The sequence below is a fragment of the Salmo salar genome, chromosome ssa01 (genome assembly GCF_905237065.1).
Source record: "Salmo salar chromosome ssa01, Ssal_v3.1, whole genome shotgun sequence".
Taxonomy (NCBI): domain Eukaryota; kingdom Metazoa; phylum Chordata; class Actinopteri; order Salmoniformes; family Salmonidae; genus Salmo; species Salmo salar.
In genome coordinates, this window is record NC_059442.1 from 117,921,507 (window position 1) to 117,940,020 (window position 18,514).

The following is an 18,514-nucleotide window of genomic DNA, read 5'->3' on the forward strand; positions in this document are numbered from 1 at the left end:
TAAATTAAATTTGATTTAGATGTCAAAAAATATATGTTAGTTCAAGTATTAATATGTCTGTCAATCAAATTCCAGGTTGATCTTGAGACCTGATTGTGAATGAATGAACTGAGTTGGATTTAGACACGAGCACAAGCCTTCCAGCTGAATTCCAAGACACGCACACACCGACGACTCGTTATAAAACTGGCTTTCAGCTGAATTCCAAGACACACACACACACCAACGTCTCATTATAAAACTGGCTTTCAGCTGAATTCCAAGACACACACACATCAACGACTCATTATAAAACTGGCTTTCAGCTGAATTCCAAGACACACACACACCAACGACTCATTATAAAACTGGCTTTCAGCTGAATTCCAAGACACACACACACACACACCAACAACTCATTATAAAACTGGCTTTCAGCTGAATTCCAAGACACACACACACACACACACCAACGACTCATTATAAAACTGTCTTGCACTTCTGTACTAAGTAACAATATAGTAGTAATACTTGTAATATTTTGTTATGTTTTGTATTATTTTGTAATAATTTTTTATATTTTGTATTATTTTGTAATATTTTGCTGCTTACTCTGCTATACATTGTTGCCGTAAACAGCCATGTTATTGTGATATTTGTGCACGGTACAATCATATTTTAATAAGTGTAATTTTTGAAGCCACGGAAGGAATGCAACAGCCATATTACAGAGGCAGTTGGCTCCAAAAATGTTACAACTTCCTGTTTTTTAGTTTTTTAGTATTTGTGCTGTTTATTGTATAAACAGTATTACATGGTATTGTACATCTACAATAAGCACTTACATTTTGTTGATGTCCTATGCATATCGTAAACCAAGTGTTAAAATACACTATTCTCGTTATAACTGGGCAGTATCGTATGCCATACAGTGTTATCAACCCAAAGAAATAAAGCATAGTATTATACTTACAGATGAGTGTGAAGCTTGTCTTCTTCCCGTATACAGTAGGAACTTGTCTGGGTGAGGAGTCTTCCTGAGCAGCTTTTACATAACCACATTTGCCTCTACAAGATCTCTTTCTCATAGAGGCCTAGTAGTAGTGGCTCCATCCACTAGGAGTTGTTTTATCATGGGGAACTGCTGCCCTCTGTAGTGGATCCATCCTCTAGGAGTTGTTTTATCATGGAGAACTGCTGCCCTCTGTAGTGGATCCATCCACTAGGAGTTGTTTTATCATGGGGAACTGCTGCCCTCTGTAGTGGATCCATCCTCTAGGAGTTGTTTTATCATGGAGAACTGCTGCCCTCTGTAGTGGATCCATCCTCTAGGAGTTGTTTTATCATGGGGCTCCGTTCATCTTTGCCTCGTTCGTGACTAGTGTCCCAGTCCCTGACTCTGAAAAACATCCCCTCAGCATGATGCTGCCACCACCATGCTTCACTGTAGGGATGGTGCCAGGTTTCTTCCAGATGTGACGCTTGGCATTCAGGCTAAAGAGTTCAATCTTGGTTTCATCAGACCAGAGAATCTTGTTTGTCATGGTCTGAGAGTCTTTAGGTGCCTTTTGGCAAACTCCAAGCGGGCTGTCATGTGCCTTTTACTGAGGAGTGGCTTCCATCTGGCCACTCCACCATAAAGGCCTGATTGGTGAAGTGCTGCAGAGATGGTTGTCCTTCTGGAAGGTTCTCCCATCTCCACAGAGGGACTCTAGAGCTCTGTCAGAGTGACCATTGGGACCTTGGTCACCTCCCTGACCAAGGCCCTTCTCCCCGATTGCTCAGTTTGGTTACTTATGTAAATAAGGTATTTCTGTTTAACAAATTTTGCCAACATTTCTAAAAACCTGTTTTCGCTTTGTCATTATAGGGTATTGTGTGTAGATTGCTGAGGAAATTGTTCTACGTAATCCATTTTAGAATAAGGTTGTAACGTAACAAAATGTGGGAAAAGTCCAGGGGTCTGAATACTTTCCGAAGGCACGGAATTTAACTCTATGATCTCAGTTAGACAGTCAACACTAGGTGTAACCAGTAATAGACTCTCATTCTGAATGATTTAACTCTATGGTCTCAGTTAGACAGTCAACACTAGGTGTATCCAGTAATAGACTCTCATTCTGAATGATTTAACTCTATGGTCTCAGTTAGACAGTCAACACTAGGTGTAACCAGTAATAGACTATCATTCTGAATGATTTAACTCTATGGTCTCAGTTAGACAGTCAACACTAGGTGGAACCAGTAATAGACTGTCATTCTGAATGATTTAACTCTATGGTCTCAGTTAGTCAACACTACGTGTAACCAGTAGTAGACTCACATTCTGAATGATCACACAACGGATGGCAATTCTTATTGGTCACTGTCACATGACACCCAACTATAACTAGTAGGTACATTCTCTGCCTGGACAACTGCTGCAGGGCAGTCCAAGGACAACACGGGACAGACAGACACTCGGAGAGAAAGAGAGACAGAGAGAGAGAGACAGAGAGACAGAGAGAGAGAGAGACAGAGAGAGAGACAGAGAGAGACAGAGAGAGAGAGAGAGACAGAGAGAGACAGAGACAGAGAGAGAGAGCGAGAGAGGACACTGACTGACTGATCAGCTTTCTGACTCCAAACACCCAACACATCTTCTGATCAAGCTGCATCGGCGACTTCAGGAGAAGAAACTCACACAAAGGGTTTTGTCTTGTCTCCTGTTCACCCCTGTTGTTCCGTCGTCCGGTCTTTTCACCCCTGTTGTTCTGTCGTCCGGTCTGTTCACCCCTGTTGTCCCTGTAGTCAGGTGTGTTGTTCTAAAGCTTCAGGATGCAGAACCAGACGATGCAGAGCCAGATGATGCAGAGCACGACGATGATGCAGAACCAGACGATGCAGAGCCAGATGATGCAGACGTCTATAGACTATAGTAATGGATACATGATGCAGACATCAGTAGACTATAATAATGGATACAGGATGCAGATGCAGGAACAGCAGGATAATGACTACACCATCCAGGAGGATGAGTGGGACAGAGACCTGCTCCTGGACCCCGCCTGGGAGAAACAGCAGAGAAAGGTTGGATACTTCATTAGTTGTCTGTCTATTCGTTCATATTTCCACATTTGGTAAAGGTTTACCGAAGCCTAGTCAAGTGAGCCAAGGCTGAGGAAGTAACTGAATGTCAAAACACAGCAGTAGTAGTAGAAGGGCTGATAAACTCTACTATTTACCATGTTATTCATATTTACTCATGTGCATAATTAATATTTAAGAAATTGCACTTTTTTTTGTTGTAAACGTTTTAATTCTATGCCTACAAAGAGAGGGCAGAGGTCTGTGGATGTAATGCCTGACTGTCAAATGAGTCAAAACAAGAACACGTCATAATGGGAAGGTTTTTACATGACAGTGTAACAGTGTAGGTTCCGTCCCTCTCTTTGCCCCAACCCGGGCTCGAACCAGGGACCCTCTGCACACATCAACAACTGACATCCCACGAAGCATCGTTACCCATCGCGCCACAAAAGCCGCGGCCCTTGCAACGCAAGGGGAAACCCTACTTCAAGTCTCAGAGCGAGTGACGTCACTGATTGAAATGCTATTAGCGCGCACCACCGCTAACTAACTAGCCATTTCACATCGGTTACAACAGCACCATTAAAGGGACACAAATACTGATTACTTTACTTAGAAAAACAACAGCAGGTACAGTGTGAGAGACACTATGTGGGTAAAGCGGGCACCAGGCAGCCATGACAGTCAAGCCAACAATAGCTCCCAGGCAGCCATGACAGTCAAGCCAACAATAGCTCCCAGGCAGTCAGGCAGCATAGCAATGACCTGCGCTTCAGCTCCAGCTCTCTCGCTGCCGTTCCTTTGATTCGTGTGTTTTATGAGAACTGTCAACAGATAGTCTGGTAACACAGAGAATGTACGTGACGTCCTCTAGGCCCGAAGCGGGGACAGAATGGATGCTATAAGCTAATTATAGCTAAAGGACTAGAGGACGGGGGTTATACAGAGTTGGCTCAGACAATGTCCTTGGTCCTCGGTTGGGACTGGAGGACTGTGTCTGTATTGATCAATAACTAACCTGATAGATTATGTTCATTTACATCTACAGACCTTTTTTTTTTTTTTTTTTTACAATATAAACCAAGTTCATGTACTTACATGATCAAATGTACTTTGTCTACTCTAGAATTTATACCCAGACCAGGTAACTTTTTTTTTTTCAAAAGACAAATAATCTGTCACTGACCTGTCAATATATCAGGGGCAACCTACTAGAACCATGTATAAATACCTACTGTACCCCTCCATATAGAACCATGTATAAATACCTACTGTACCCCTCAATATAGAACCATGCATAAATACCTACTGTACCCCTCAATATAGAACCATGTATAAATACCTACTGTACCCCTCAATATAGAACCATGTATAAATACCTACTGTACCCCTCAATATAGAACCATGTATAAATACCTACTGTACCCCTCAATATAGAACCATGTATAAATACCTACTGTACCCCTCAATACAGAACCATGTATAAATACCTACTGTACCCCTCAATATAGAACCATGCATAAATACCTACTGTACCCCTCAATATAGAACCATGTATAAATACCTACTGTACCCCTCAATATAGAACCATGTATAAATACCTACTGTACCCCTCAATACAGAACCATGTATAAATACCTACTGTACCCCTCAATATAGAACCATGCATAAATACCTACTGTACCCCTCAATATAGAACCATGTATAAATACCTACTGTACCCCTCAATATAGAACCATGTATAAATACCTACTGTACCCCTCAATATAAAACCATGCATAAATACCTACTGTACCCCTCAATATAAAACCATGTATAAATACCTACTGTACCCCTCAATATAAAACCATGCATAAATGAGTCTTTCTACAGACGGGTTGCCTCCCACGATGTATCAATGTTTCTGGTGCTGTTGCCCCTGGGGGTGGAATTACTGAGACATAAATGCATAAATAGACTATCTCATTCAACATGAATGGCAGGGCTTCCTTCCCTGCCTATGGTGCTGCCAGACAGAGACAACAATATAGCAGTGACCACAGGGAGCAGCTATGTTAAACCCTGGAGGAGTTTTAACCATTGGGGATAGCACGTCCCCGTCCCCCATTACCAGATTATTGTATTTCAGGATCTGGGTTCTGGTCAATAGAGACTTATAGTTCTGGCAGAACTATCTTTTGTCCCAACAATATCTGTTCAAAGCAGTGTCCCAAATGGCACCCTATTCTCAATAGTCCACTACTGTAGATCAGGGGCTGGTCAAAAGTAATGCACTATTATTGGGAATAGGGTGCCAATTTGGGACCAAAAAAACCAAGTGTACCTGCTAGCACAACTGTGTTAAGGATTACTGTCCCTTTTATGCATAATACATCAGATGTACAACAGACACAATATTGGATTGAATATGGTGTTGTCCAGTTAGACCTTTGAGACGCACCAGGCTGTGACAGACAGTGAGATGGAGACATATTTAATAAGGAGCTATTTTAAACTCGACCAGATTCACAGCTAGGGCGCACGGACTTCCTCTCAGGGTCAGGTCTGAACTGCTTCATTTCCTGTTTTACAGCGTAGAGTCCCTTTTTACGGCCGCATCGGAAACTCCATCTAAGAACTAAGCCGTCACTCAGGTTAACCACAGGATGGCAAGAAGGGGAAGGTTATGGTGCCGTTTGGGATGCGGTTTAGTACCTGGAGAGGTCATATTCCCAACCATCATTCTGGATAATAGAATGTTTTACAAACATGAAAACATTTGTTAATAATGAGTTTATTTTATGATTCCTGTTAAGTTGACAGTCTGCCACAGTGTCAATACCCCCTTTCAGAAAGCCATGCAACGCTCCCATAGTGACGCAGTCACATTGGACCAACAGGGGGGCGCTATAGTTCTACCATTGACTCATATGACTTGACTGAACGGTATATTGGGGGCTAACATATGGAATTGTTTTAAGATGCTCCCCCCTCCTCAAAAAGCAGTGCGGCTGGGTTGGGTTGTGTTTCGGAGGACGCTTGGTTCTCAAACCTTCCGCTCTCCCGAGTCCGTAGTGGAGTTGCAGCGATGGGACAAGACTGTAACTACCAATTGGATAACCACGAAATTGGGGAGAAAAAAGGGTAAAAAAAAAAAAATTCTAATAAATAATAAGGACTAAGGTTTTGAAGTATCTGTCCTATATCTAGGAGGTATAAGAAAGCTCAGGAAATATTTACGTTTTTTGGACACATACAGTCAGGTCCATAAATATTTGGACATTGACCAAGTTGTTATTATTTTAGCTGTCTACCACAGCGTATTGGAGTTGACATTAAATAATGAATATGAGCAGAAACTGCAAACTTTCAGCTTTAATTTGAAGGTATTTACATCCAAATCGGGTGAACGGTGCAGGAATTACAGCACTTTTAAAATGCGGTCCCCCCTCCCCTTTTTTAAGGGACCAAAAGTAATTAGGACAATTGGCTGCTCAGCTTCTCCATGGCCAGGTGTGTTATTCCCTCATTAGTTCATTTACAAGTAAGCAGATTAAATGTCTAGAGTTGATTTCAGTGTGTGGCATTTGCATTTGTAATCTGTTGCTGTTAACCCTCAATATGAAGTCCAAAGAGCTGTCACTGCCAGTGAAGCAAGCCATTACTGGGATGAAAAATCGAAAAGCAAACCCATCAGAGAGTTGGCTAAAACATTAACTATTTGGTACATTGTTAAAAAGAAAGAACACACTGGTGAGCTCAGGAACACCGAAAGGCCCAGAAAACCAATGGGAAAACAACGGTGGTGGATGACAGAAGAATTTATTTCCCTGGTGAAGAAAAAAAAACTTTTCATAACAGTTGTCCAGATCAAAAACACCCTCCAGGAGGTTGGCATATCTGTGTCAAAGTCAACAATCAAGAGAAGACTTCACTAGAGTAAATACAAACGGTTTACCACAAGACTGTAAACAATTGGTAAACCTAAAAAAACAGGAAGTCCAGATTAGAGTTTGCCATAAAAACATGTAATTTTTTTTTATCAAAGATCAATTTATACCAGAATGATGGGAAGAGAAGAGAATGCAGAAGCATACCACCTCATCTGTGAAGCATGGTGGAGGTGGTGTTATGGAATGGGAATGTATAGCTGCTAATGGAACTGGTTCCCTTGTATTTATTGATGATGTGACTGCTGATAAAAAAGCAGCAGGGTGAATTCTGATGTGTTAAGGGCCAATATTATTATCTGCTCAGATTCAGCCAAATGCTTTAAAACTCATTGGACGGCGCTTCACAGTGCAGATGGACAATGACCCTTGAAGCATACTGTGAAAGCAACCCAATACTTTTTTTAAGGCAAAGAAGTGGCATGTTTTGCAATGGCCAAGTCATTCACCAGACCAGAATCCAATTGAGCATGCATTTCATTTTGCTGAAGGCAAAACTGAAGGCAAAACGCCCCAAGAACAAGCAGGACCTGAAGACAGCTGCAGTAAAGGCCTGGCAGAGCATCACCAGGGAAGAAACCCAGCATCTGGTGATGTCTATGTGTTCCAGAATTCAGGAAGTCATTGACTGCAAAGGATTTGCAACCAACTATTAAAATTCACAATTTAATTTATGATTACTTTTGAGCCCCTAAAATTGAGGGGATACAGTATGTAAAATTTGTTATAATTTCTACACGGTTCATACAATAATTTTGACAAAATAATTAAATTAAAGATGAAAGTCTATATTTAAAGCACATCTTGATTGTTTCTTTTCAAATCCATTGTGGCGGCGTTCAGATCCAAAATGATGCCAATTGTGTCACTGTCCAAATACTTATGAACCTGACTGTATTAACCCTTTTCTCTGTTGGCACAGAAGTACCTCCACACTTACATTTAATGTTTTAACCTCTATGGGCTAGGTGGGACGCAAGCGTCCCACCCGTGGTGCACTCCATCAACAGCAGGTGCATTTCAAGAGCGGCAAATTTGAATCCAAATAAATGTCAAAATTCAAATTTTTCAAACATACAACTATTTTACACCCTTTGAAAGATAAACATCTCCTTAATCTAACCACGTTTTACGATTTCAGAAAGGTTTTACGGCGAAAGCATAAATTTAGAGTATGTTAGGACAGTACATTTACAAGAGTTGTGTGTAATGTTTTGTCAATTCAAAGACAGGGTCACCAAAACCATAAAACCAGCTAAAATGATGCACTAACCTTTTACAATCTCCATCAGATGACACTCCTAGGACATTATGTTAGACAATGCATGCATTTTTAGTTCTATCAAGTTCATATTTATATCCAAAAACAGCGTTTTACTATGGCATTGATGTTGAGGAAATCGTTTCCCTCCAATAACCGGCAGTCAAGTCAGTACCACAAATGAAATAATTAAAATTAGAAAACATTGGTAAAATATTATATTGTCATTTAAAGAATTATAGATTTACATCTCTTGAACGCAATCAACTTGCCAGATTTAAAAATAACCTTACTGGGAAATCACACTTTGCAATAATCTGAGCACTGCGCCCAGAAAAATACGCGTTACGATACAGACTAGACGTCATGTTGGGGAGATCTAAAATCGAAAATACTATGTAAATAATCCATTACCTTTGATTCTCTTCATCAGATGTCACTTCCAGGTATCACAGGTCCATAACGAATGTAGTTTTGTTCAAAAAAGCTCATCATTTATGTCCAAAAATCTCCGTCTTGTTAGCACATGATCTAAGCCAGCCGGACTTCTCGTCATGAACGAGGGGAAAAAATATATTTACGTTCGTTCAAACATGTCAAACGTTGTATAGCATAAATCATTAGGGCCTTTTTAACCAGAACATGAATAATATTCAAGGTGGACGAATGCATTCTCTTTTATAACGCATTGGAACGAGGGTACCCAACATGAACTCGCGCGCCAGGTGTCTAATGGGCCATCATCGTTCCATGGCTCTTGTTCGGTCAGATCTCCCTCCAGAAGACTCAAAACACTTTGTAAAGGCTGGTGACATCTAGTGGAAGCAATAGGAAGTGCCAAAATATTCCTCAGCCCCTGTGTTTTTCAATGGCATAGGTTTAAAGGTAATACAACACATCAGGTATCCACTTCCTGTCAGAAAATGTCTCAGGGTTTTGCCTGCCAAATGAGTTCTGTTATACTCACAGACACCATTCAAACAGTTTTAGAAACTTTAGAGTGTTTTCTATCCATATATAATAAGTATATGCATATTCTAGTTACTGGGTAGGATTAGTAACCAGATTAAATCGGGTACATTTTTTTATCCAGCCGTGCAAATACTGCCCCCTAGCCCTAACAGGTTTTAAACCTGTACTGGGTTACCTTCAGACGAGTTGGTGAGAGTCTCCCCTTTCCATAGAGGGGTCATATTCGTTTGTAGCCCAAACGGTTTGGACTCTACGGACGTTTTCGTGAGAAGACAGATTTTTCAAGATGTCTCCTGGTCTGACAAACACTGCTGTAGCTCAGCCATTTTCCACCACAGACGAGGAAGGCTGACATAGGCAAATGCCTGGGATTGAGACGCAGCCCATGCAACAAAAAAAATAGATCTCTACTTTAAACTGATGGATTTTGATGGGAATTGTCACGGATCAATCCGGAACATTCCTTATGCACACCTGTCCCCTATTCCCACTGATTAGTACTTGTATAAGTGTGCCATTTGGTTTCCCTTGGGGCTGTCGATTATTGTTCCAATGTCCGTTGGTGCGTGTGAGTACCTGTGCTGTGGGTTTTTGGGATTCCGTACCACTGTGGATTGCTCAGGTGATTACGGGTCTCGTCCCGTGTGATAATCATTGTGCGTGTGTGTTATTTATTCGAGGTACTCCTCGCTCTTTTGTTTTGGATTTCTACCCTGTGTTTTTGGTTACGTGTTTGTTTGGTCTTCGTCCCCGTGCCTTTACACGACACGCTGTAATTTGGGTTTAATAAAAAAAACTATTACGCATCCCCTTGAGCCTGTCTCTCCAATCTCTTCATACCAACGGGACTAATGGGATTTTCAACAAATGTTTTATTAGATTGACGCACTCTTTATGAAACTATTCCAGTACTGAGTAGGTATTTACTGTTGGTACTTTTCCTTGTACTAGGAAACATACGGGGCGGCAGGTAGCCTAGTGGTTGGAGTGGAGGGGTGGCAGGGTAGTCTAGTGGTTAGAGGGGGGGAGGCAGGTAGCCTAGTGGTTAGAGTGGAGGGGCGGCAGGTAGCCTAGTGGTTAGAGGGGGGAGGCAGGTAGCCTAGTGGTTAGAGGGGGGAGGCAGGTAGCCTAGTGGTTAGAGGGGGAGGCAGGTAGCCTAGTGGTTAGAGTGGAGGGGCGGCAGGTAGCCTAGTGGTTAGAGGGGGGCGGCAGGTAGCCTAGTGGTTAGAGGGGGCGGCAGGTAGCCTAGTGGTTAGAGGGGGTGGCAGGTAGCCTAGTGGTTAGAGGGGCGGCAGGTAGCCTAGTGGTTAGAGGGGGCGGCAGGTAGCCTAGTGGTTAGAGGGGGGCGGCAGGTAGCCTGGTGGTTAAAGGGGGGCGGCAGGTAGCCTGGTGGTTAGAGGGGGGGCGGCAGGTAGCCTGGTGGTTAGAGGAGGGGCGGCAGGTAGTCTAGTGGTTAGAGCGTTTGGCCTGTAAACAGAAAGGTTGCTGGATTGAATCCCCGAGCTGACAAGGTAAAAATCTGTCGTTCTGCCCCTGAACAAGGCAGTTAACCCACTGTTCCCCGGTAGGCCGTCATTATAAATAAGAATGTGTTCTTAACTGACTTGCCAAGTTAAATAAAAAAAAAACATATGGGTTTATAAAGATCCTAGTCTGTTATGATAGCTGTACCTGCATCATACTGTAAAGGCTCTGACAATCAGTAAACAAAACCCTTTTTACAGGGTAATGTGTTGTCTGTACAGCGTTCTCATTCACAGCCATGTGTTCTGTACCGTCATGTTAACATTGAAGGACGATCGTTAGCTTTTTCCCCAGCTGGGTCAATAGATTTACGATCTCAACAACCACACACACACACGAGAGAACATCGCTTCAAAACCAGGAGAACCTTTGTTCCTTCAATAACAACCGTGACAACTTCAGTCACACTCATAAATTACAGCCATCGCTGAAATCCAACCACCTTGTGGAATACACCGTGCTACGGACACAGGCAGGGAGAGAGACATGCCAGGGGGGAGAACAGACCTGGTCTGAGGACACAGGCAGGGAGAGAGACATGCCAGGGGGGAGAACAGACCTGGGCTGCGGACACAGGCAGGGAGAGAGACATGCCAGGGGGGAGAACAGACCTGGTCTGAGGACACAGGCAGGGAGAGAGACATGCCAGGGGGGAGAACAGACCTGGGCTGCGGACACAGGCAGGGAGAGAGAGACATGCCAGGGGGGAGAACAGACCTGGGCTGAGGACACAGGCAGGGAGAGAGACATGCCAGGGGGAGAACAGACCTGGGCTGAGGACACAGGCAGGGAGAGAGACATGCCAGGGGGGAGGACAGACCTGGGCTGAGGACACAGGCAGGGAGAGAGACATGCCAGGGGGGAGGACAGACCTGGGCTGAGGACACAGGCAGGGAGAGAGACATGCCAGGGGGAGAACAGACCTTGTCAATCCTGGCCCAGTCTGACAGAGGGTTATAGGACGGACTGTATTGGGTTTCAGGAGGGTCCAAAAGCAGACACACTGCTCTCTCTACCCTCTCTATAACTATAGGTTATAACAGGAAACACTGCTCTCTCTACCCTCTCTATAACTATAGGTTATAACAGGAAACACTGCTCTCTCTACCCTCTCTATAACTATAGGTTATAACAGGAAACACTGTTCTCTCTACCCTCTGTTATAACAACAGGTTATAACAGGAAAACACTGCTTCATACAGAGGATGGATAAAGATAACGCCCAAGCACTTTTCTTCCCAGAGGTCAAAGCCATCCCTCCATGCCATGTCTGTTTGTCTGATAAATGATACCCCAATAACGCTCTCTGACCCCCGATTCGTGGGTCTGAATGAATTGTCCAGCTGTCTGTGCAACCAAAGTCCTTCCCAGTATACTGTACACGGTCAAGTGTTGACATGGAGTATTCTCTGTAAACAAAGCAATCTAAGAGACATGAAAGAGTCAGGCGCGAGTCTAACCTCTTATGGATCGGACTCGTTGTTGAGCCGTACGTCTGTTGTGCTCAGACCTTCACAGCTTGGTGCAACTCTCACCTGAGAAAGGCTGGGACTGGGATTGAAAACATCGAGGAGGATTTCAGGAACGGGCTGAAACTCATGCTGCTGCTGGAAGTCATTTCTGGTAGGTCTCACAGCGTGTGCGTGTGCGTGTGTGTAGATCTGTGTGTGTACGTGTGCGTGTGCGTGTGTGTGTGTAGATCTGTGTGTGTGTGCGTGTGTGTGTGCGTGTGCGTGTGTGTGTGCGTGTAGATCTCTGTGTGTGTGTGTGTGTGTGTGTGTGTGTGTGTGTGTGTGTGTGTGTGTGTGTGTGTGTGTGTGTGTGTGTGTGTGTGTGTGTGTGTGTGTGTGTGTGTGCGCGCGCCTGTGTGTGTGTGTGTGTGTGTGTGTGTGTGTGTGTGTGTGTGTGTGTGTGTGTGTGTGTGTGTGTGTGTGTGTGTGTGTGTGTGTGTGTGTGTGTGTGTGTGTGTGTTTGCGTGTGTGCGTGCGTGTGTGGCTATTGGTACCCACTGATTTTTCATCTGAAAGGTGTGTCCGATTCGTCAATACAGCCACACGTCTCCTCTTCCTCAGGTGAAAGACTTCAATAATACAGCCACACGTCTCCTCTTCCTCAGGTGAAAGACTTCAATAATACAGCCACACGTCTCCTCTTCCTCAGGTGAAAGACTTCAATAATACAGCAACACGTCTCCTCTTCCTCAGGTGAAAGACTTCCCAAACCAGACAGAGGGAAGATGCGCTTCCACAAGATAGCCAACGTCAACAAAGCTCTGGAGTACATCACCAGCAAAGGAGTGAAGCTGGTCTCCATTGGAGCTGAAGGTATAATATAGTCCTATTTCACCACAGCTGAAGGTGTATTATAGTTCTATTTCACCACAGCTGAAGGTATAATATAGTCCTATTTCACCACAGCTGAAGGTGTATTATAGTTCTATTTCACCACAGCTGAAGGTGTATTTATAGTTCTATTTCACCACAGCTGAAGGTGTATTATAGATCTATTTCACCACGGCTGAAGGTGTATTATAGTCCTATTTCACCACAGCTGAAGGTGTATTATAGATCTATTTCACCACAGCTGAAGGTGTATTATCATTTACTACAGTCCATAAAAACGCTACAGTAAATTCTACAGTATACTAAAATCTACAAAAACACTACAGTAATTACTATAGTGTATACTACAGTTTTCTTTTATTTATACTATGTTAACTGTAAGTACTAATGAATACTACAGTTAATACTATAGTACTCACTGCATGGTTTTTGTGGACTTTAGTCCACAAAAACACTACAGCGCATACTCTAGTATTTATACCATATTATACTATAATATTTTATTTATGTGTGACATTGAACATTGCGTATCATTTGAATGCCAGTATATTATACTTATTGGAGGAATCGGAAACACACGGACCTGGTAGATAAAGACCAGGACTACTCCATGACTACTCCATGACTACTGCATTACTGACCTGTTTCTCCTGCAGAGATTGTGGACGGCAACATTAAGATGACTCTGGGAATGATCTGGACCATCATCCTGCGCTTCGCCATCCAAGACATCTCAGTGGAAGGTTAGATAATACAGTGTAGTTATAGTGTATAGTATGTTATCTCCATTGAAGGTTAGATAATACAGTCATGTAGTTATAGTGTATAGTATGTTATCTCCATGGAAGGTTAGTTAATATAATCATCAGTCAATATAGACATCAGGCCAGTTTCATTAATTAGACAGATCACATCAGGCCAGTTTCATTAATTAGACAGATCACATCAGGCCAGTTCCATTAATTAGACAGATCACATCAGGCCAGTTCCATTAATTAGATATTAGATCACATCAGGCCAGTTTTATGCACCCAGATTTCAGACTAGTCTTGGACCAAAAAACATCAATGTGAGATTCTCCATTAAAAGTGCTTCTTAGTACAGGACTAGTATGTGTCTGGGAAACTGTCCCGTAGTGAATGTGGCTGTCGTAGAATAGCAGCATACAGCCCATAACATGGACCTTCGGAGTGTTTGATAGAGCCAGGACTGTACGGTTGTTACAATAAACATCACCATGTTCTCTCCTGTAGAAACCTCTGCTAAGGAGGGTCTTCTTCTATGGTGCCAGAGAAAGACTGCCCCCTACAGGAATGTCAATGTCCAGAACTTCCACGTCAAGTGAGTCCATTTACTGAGTGAGATTCAAGTCCCATCACAGCCTTGTAAATGGTCGTCTATTTGTCTGTTTTTTTAAATATTTTATAAAAGGGGTTTTAAAAATACATTTCTGAATGTAAAGTAAAGGAATCAACATTTTGTCAGTGATGCGGTTTTTTTCATCCTTCAGACATTTACATTCCCCTTCTCTGCCTGCAAAGAGAGAGAGAGAGAGGGAAAGAGGAGGGGAGAGGGAAAGAGCGAGAGGAAGAGGAGGATAGAGAGAGAGAGAGAGAGAGAGAGAGAGAGAGAGAGAGAGAGAGAGGGAAAGAGGAGAGCGAGAGAGGGAAAGAGGAGGAGAGAGAGAGAGAGAGAGAGGGAAAGAGGAGGATAGAGAGAGGCGGAAAGAGGAGGAGAGAGAGAGAGAGGGAAAGAGGAGAGAGATAGATAGATAGATAGATAGAGAGAGAGAGAGGGGGGGGGGAAGAGGAAATATGCATGTTAATTCAGTGTTTATCAGCAGTCCAGCCAGTCCAATAAATGCTTACGTTTCCCCATTTAAGATCAGGGCTTTAAAAAGACCACTCTGCTTTGCCATTCATTGGTTGTAATTAAATCTGATAAAGGCCCAGTGCAGTCAAAATGTTTTTTTTTCCCCCTGTGATTTGTATCATATTGAACAACAGCTGATGAAACTAGCACTGTAAAAGTGTGAAAACATTTGATCGGTGTTATTTCCTGATAGTTGATTGGTTGAAAGTGCAATCTACACAGAACCTTCTAATCAGCAGGTTTCCATGGGCGGGAGTCTCGGCTTGCCTGGTGACATCACCAGGCTGTAAATTGGTTAATTGACCAATAACAAAGAGAGTTCCAAACCTATCTACCAATAACAGCTAGTTTCCAGTTTTCCTCTCCTCACTCATACCATTCCCAGAGAGTCCTAGCCAAAATCTGCTTGAGAATTTTTATTTTTTTTGCAAGAACAAAAAAATATATTTTTGTCAATTTCAATGGAAAACTATTACAGTAAGGTTCTTAATTGTTACCCAGAAATGAGTTGACATTGATATAAAAACAGCTGCATTGGGCCTTTAACGGCTGGGTAGACGCCTCTTCCCGGACCGATCAAAGTGCATTGATGTCAGTCTGGAGAAGCACAACCATCCATTTGACTGAGTTCTGCAGCAGAGAGAGCAGTCTAATAGAAAGGCTTGTACTCTATACTGATGATTTGTCGACAGAGATGGTTTGTTTACCTTTCTACCGGTTGGGGCTGGATGGAGTAGACCTACAGCTCCAACTAGTGGTCGCGTTGGGGACAACAGTTGTTGACAACTGCAGCTGACCCTTTTCCTAACCTTAACCTCATTCTCCTAACCTGCCATGTTAATTCACCTAACCTGCTATGTTAATTATCCTAACCTTAACCCCATTCTCCCAATCTGCTATGTTAATTATCCTAACCTGCCATGTTAATTATCATAACCTGCCATGTTAATTATCATAACCTGCCATGTTAATTATCCTAACCTGCCATGTTAATTATCCTAACCTGTTATGTTAATTATCCTAACCTGCCATGTTATTTATCCTAACCTTCTATGTTAATTATCCTAACCTATCATGTTAATTATCCTAACCTGCCATGTTAATTATCCTAACCTGCTATGTTAATTATCCTAACCTGCTATGTTAATTATCCTAACCTGCAATGTAAACAAATCCTCAGTATCATCACACCTGCACCTATCAGTCTGAGAACCAATGAACACAAAGCTTTAGTAGGAAGTCAAATTTAATTGGCCCTTAACCTTAGAAGACTGTTAGATAAAGGCATTAATTGGTTGTTGATGTGGCGGCCCGCTGTGACGATATGATTCTCTCCCCCTGGTTGGCTGTGAAGCTGGAAGGACGGCCTTGCGTTGTGTGCCCTGATACACAGACACCGTCCTGACCTCATCGACTATGCCAAGCTCAACAAGGTCTCTGTCTGCTGTGGCCTGAGTCCGATGCATGCTGGTCTAGGACTTCCTCAGTGCCAGTCTGTTTGTGCCGTCAGGCCAACTCCTTGTCGCTCATTGTCATGGTATGATGGCACAAATAGACTGGCACTCTGGCTAGTCTGGTCCAAGACCTGGGCTGAAGTGCATGTTGGGAGATGTAGACGCCAACCACCCCACTAACCCAACAGCCCTGTTTACTACATAGAGATTCAATGGTCAAGAGCCCTGTTTACTACATAGGAATTCACTGGTCAAGAGCCCTGTTTACTACATAGGTATTCACTGGTCAAGAGCCCTGTTTACTACATAGGTATTCACTGGTCAAGAGCCCTGTTTACTACATAGAAATTCACTGGTCAAGAGCCCTGTTTACTACATAGGAATTCACTGGTCAAGAGCCCTGTTTACTACATAGGTATTCACTGGTCAAGAGCCCTGTTTACTACATAGGAATTCACTGGTCAAGAGCCCTGTTTACTACGTAGGAATTCACTGGTCAAGAGCCCTGTTTACTACATAGAGATTCACTGGTCAAGAGCCCTGTTTACTACATAGAGATTCACTGGTCAAGAGCCCTGTTTACTACATAGAGATTCACTCAGGATTAGTCCATACCAACAGGGTTAGCCCAGGGTTAGCCCATACCAGAGCAGGGTTAGCCCATACCAGAGCAGGGTTAGCCTTGACACTGGCGAGCAGAACAGGGTTAGCCCATACCAGAGCAGGGTTAGCCTTGACACTGCTGACCAGAACAGGGTTAGCCCATACCAGAGCAGGGTTGGCCCATACCAGAATAGGGTTAGCCTTGATACTGCTGAGCAGAACAGGGTTAGCCCATACCAGAGCAGGGTTAGCCCATACCAGAGCAGGGTTAGTCTTGACACTGCTGAGCAGAACAGGGTTAGCCCATACTAAAACATACTAAAGCTATAACGACTGTAGAAACCGAGCCAGGAGACAAAGCAACAGGAAATGTGAATTATTATGTGGATTATAATTAATGGACATTTTTGTAGAGGTTGATACCTTTTTTCGTTGGGCAAATCAAGTCATTTTAAAGTGGAAATTACAAACTTTAGAAGCTTTGTTAAACCTTTAATACATTACAAGTTTGCATTTCCTGCTGCGCCGGGAAATTCTTTGCGTCAACAAAATGATCAAACTAAGATAGTAGATCTGTAGCTGTTGGTAATCCACAAGGAACACCTGGTTGATACCATCTGGGGATATTAAGGACACCTGGTTGGTACCATCTGGGGATATTAGAACACCTGGTTGATACCATCTGGGATATTAGAACACCTGGTTGGTACCATCTGGGGATATTAAGAACACCTGGTTGGTACCATCTGGGGATATTAAGAACACCTGGTTGGTACCATCTGGGGATATTAAGAACCTGGTTGATACCATCTGGTATATTAGAACACCTGGTTGATACCATCTGGGATATTAGAACACCTGGTTGGTACCATCTGGGGATATTAAGAACACCTGGTTGGTACCATCTGGGGATATTAAGAACACCTGGTTGGTACCATCTGGGGATATTAAGAACCTGGTTGATACCATCTGGTATATTAGAACACCTGGTTGATACCACCTGGGATATTAGAACACCTGGTTGATACCACCTGGGATATTAGAACACCTGGTTGATACCACCTGGGATATTAGAACACCTGGTTGGTACCATCTGGGATATTAGAACACCTGGTTGATACCATCTGGGAATATAAGAACACCTGGTTGATACGATCTGGGAAATTAGAACACCTGGTTGATACCATCTGGGATATTAGAACACCTGGTTGGTACCATCTGGGATATTAGAACCCCTGGTTGATACCATCTGGGATATTAGAACACCTGGTTGATACCATCTGGGATATTAGAACACCTGGTTGATACCATCTGGGATATTAGAACACCTGGTTGGTACCATCTGGGATATTAGAACCCCTGGTTGATACCATCTGGGATATTAGAACCCCTGGTTGATACCATCTGGGATATTAAGAACACCTGGTTGATACCATCTGGGATATTAGAACACCTGGTTGGTACCATCTGGGATATTAGAACACCTGGTTGATACCATCTGGGGATATT

General features: G+C 43.0%; 1 protein-coding gene across 1 annotated transcript in view; it reads left to right on the forward strand.

Moving 5' to 3' along the window:
* The first annotated feature begins 2,320 nt into the window (after positions 1-2,320).
* Positions 2,321-18,514, forward strand: part of LOC106594024 (alpha-actinin-2) — a 93,675-nt gene continuing 77,481 nt past the window's right edge. Inside the window, exons 1-6 of the mRNA XM_045687807.1 lie at positions 2,321-3,048; positions 12,243-12,357; positions 12,939-13,058; positions 13,733-13,819; positions 14,330-14,417; positions 16,303-16,381. Coding sequence (XP_045543763.1) covers positions 2,797-3,048; positions 12,243-12,357; positions 12,939-13,058; positions 13,733-13,819; positions 14,330-14,417; positions 16,303-16,381 — 741 coding nt within the window. The 5' untranslated portion in view covers positions 2,321-2,796. The remainder of the gene's footprint in view (positions 3,049-12,242; positions 12,358-12,938; positions 13,059-13,732; positions 13,820-14,329; positions 14,418-16,302; positions 16,382-18,514) is intronic.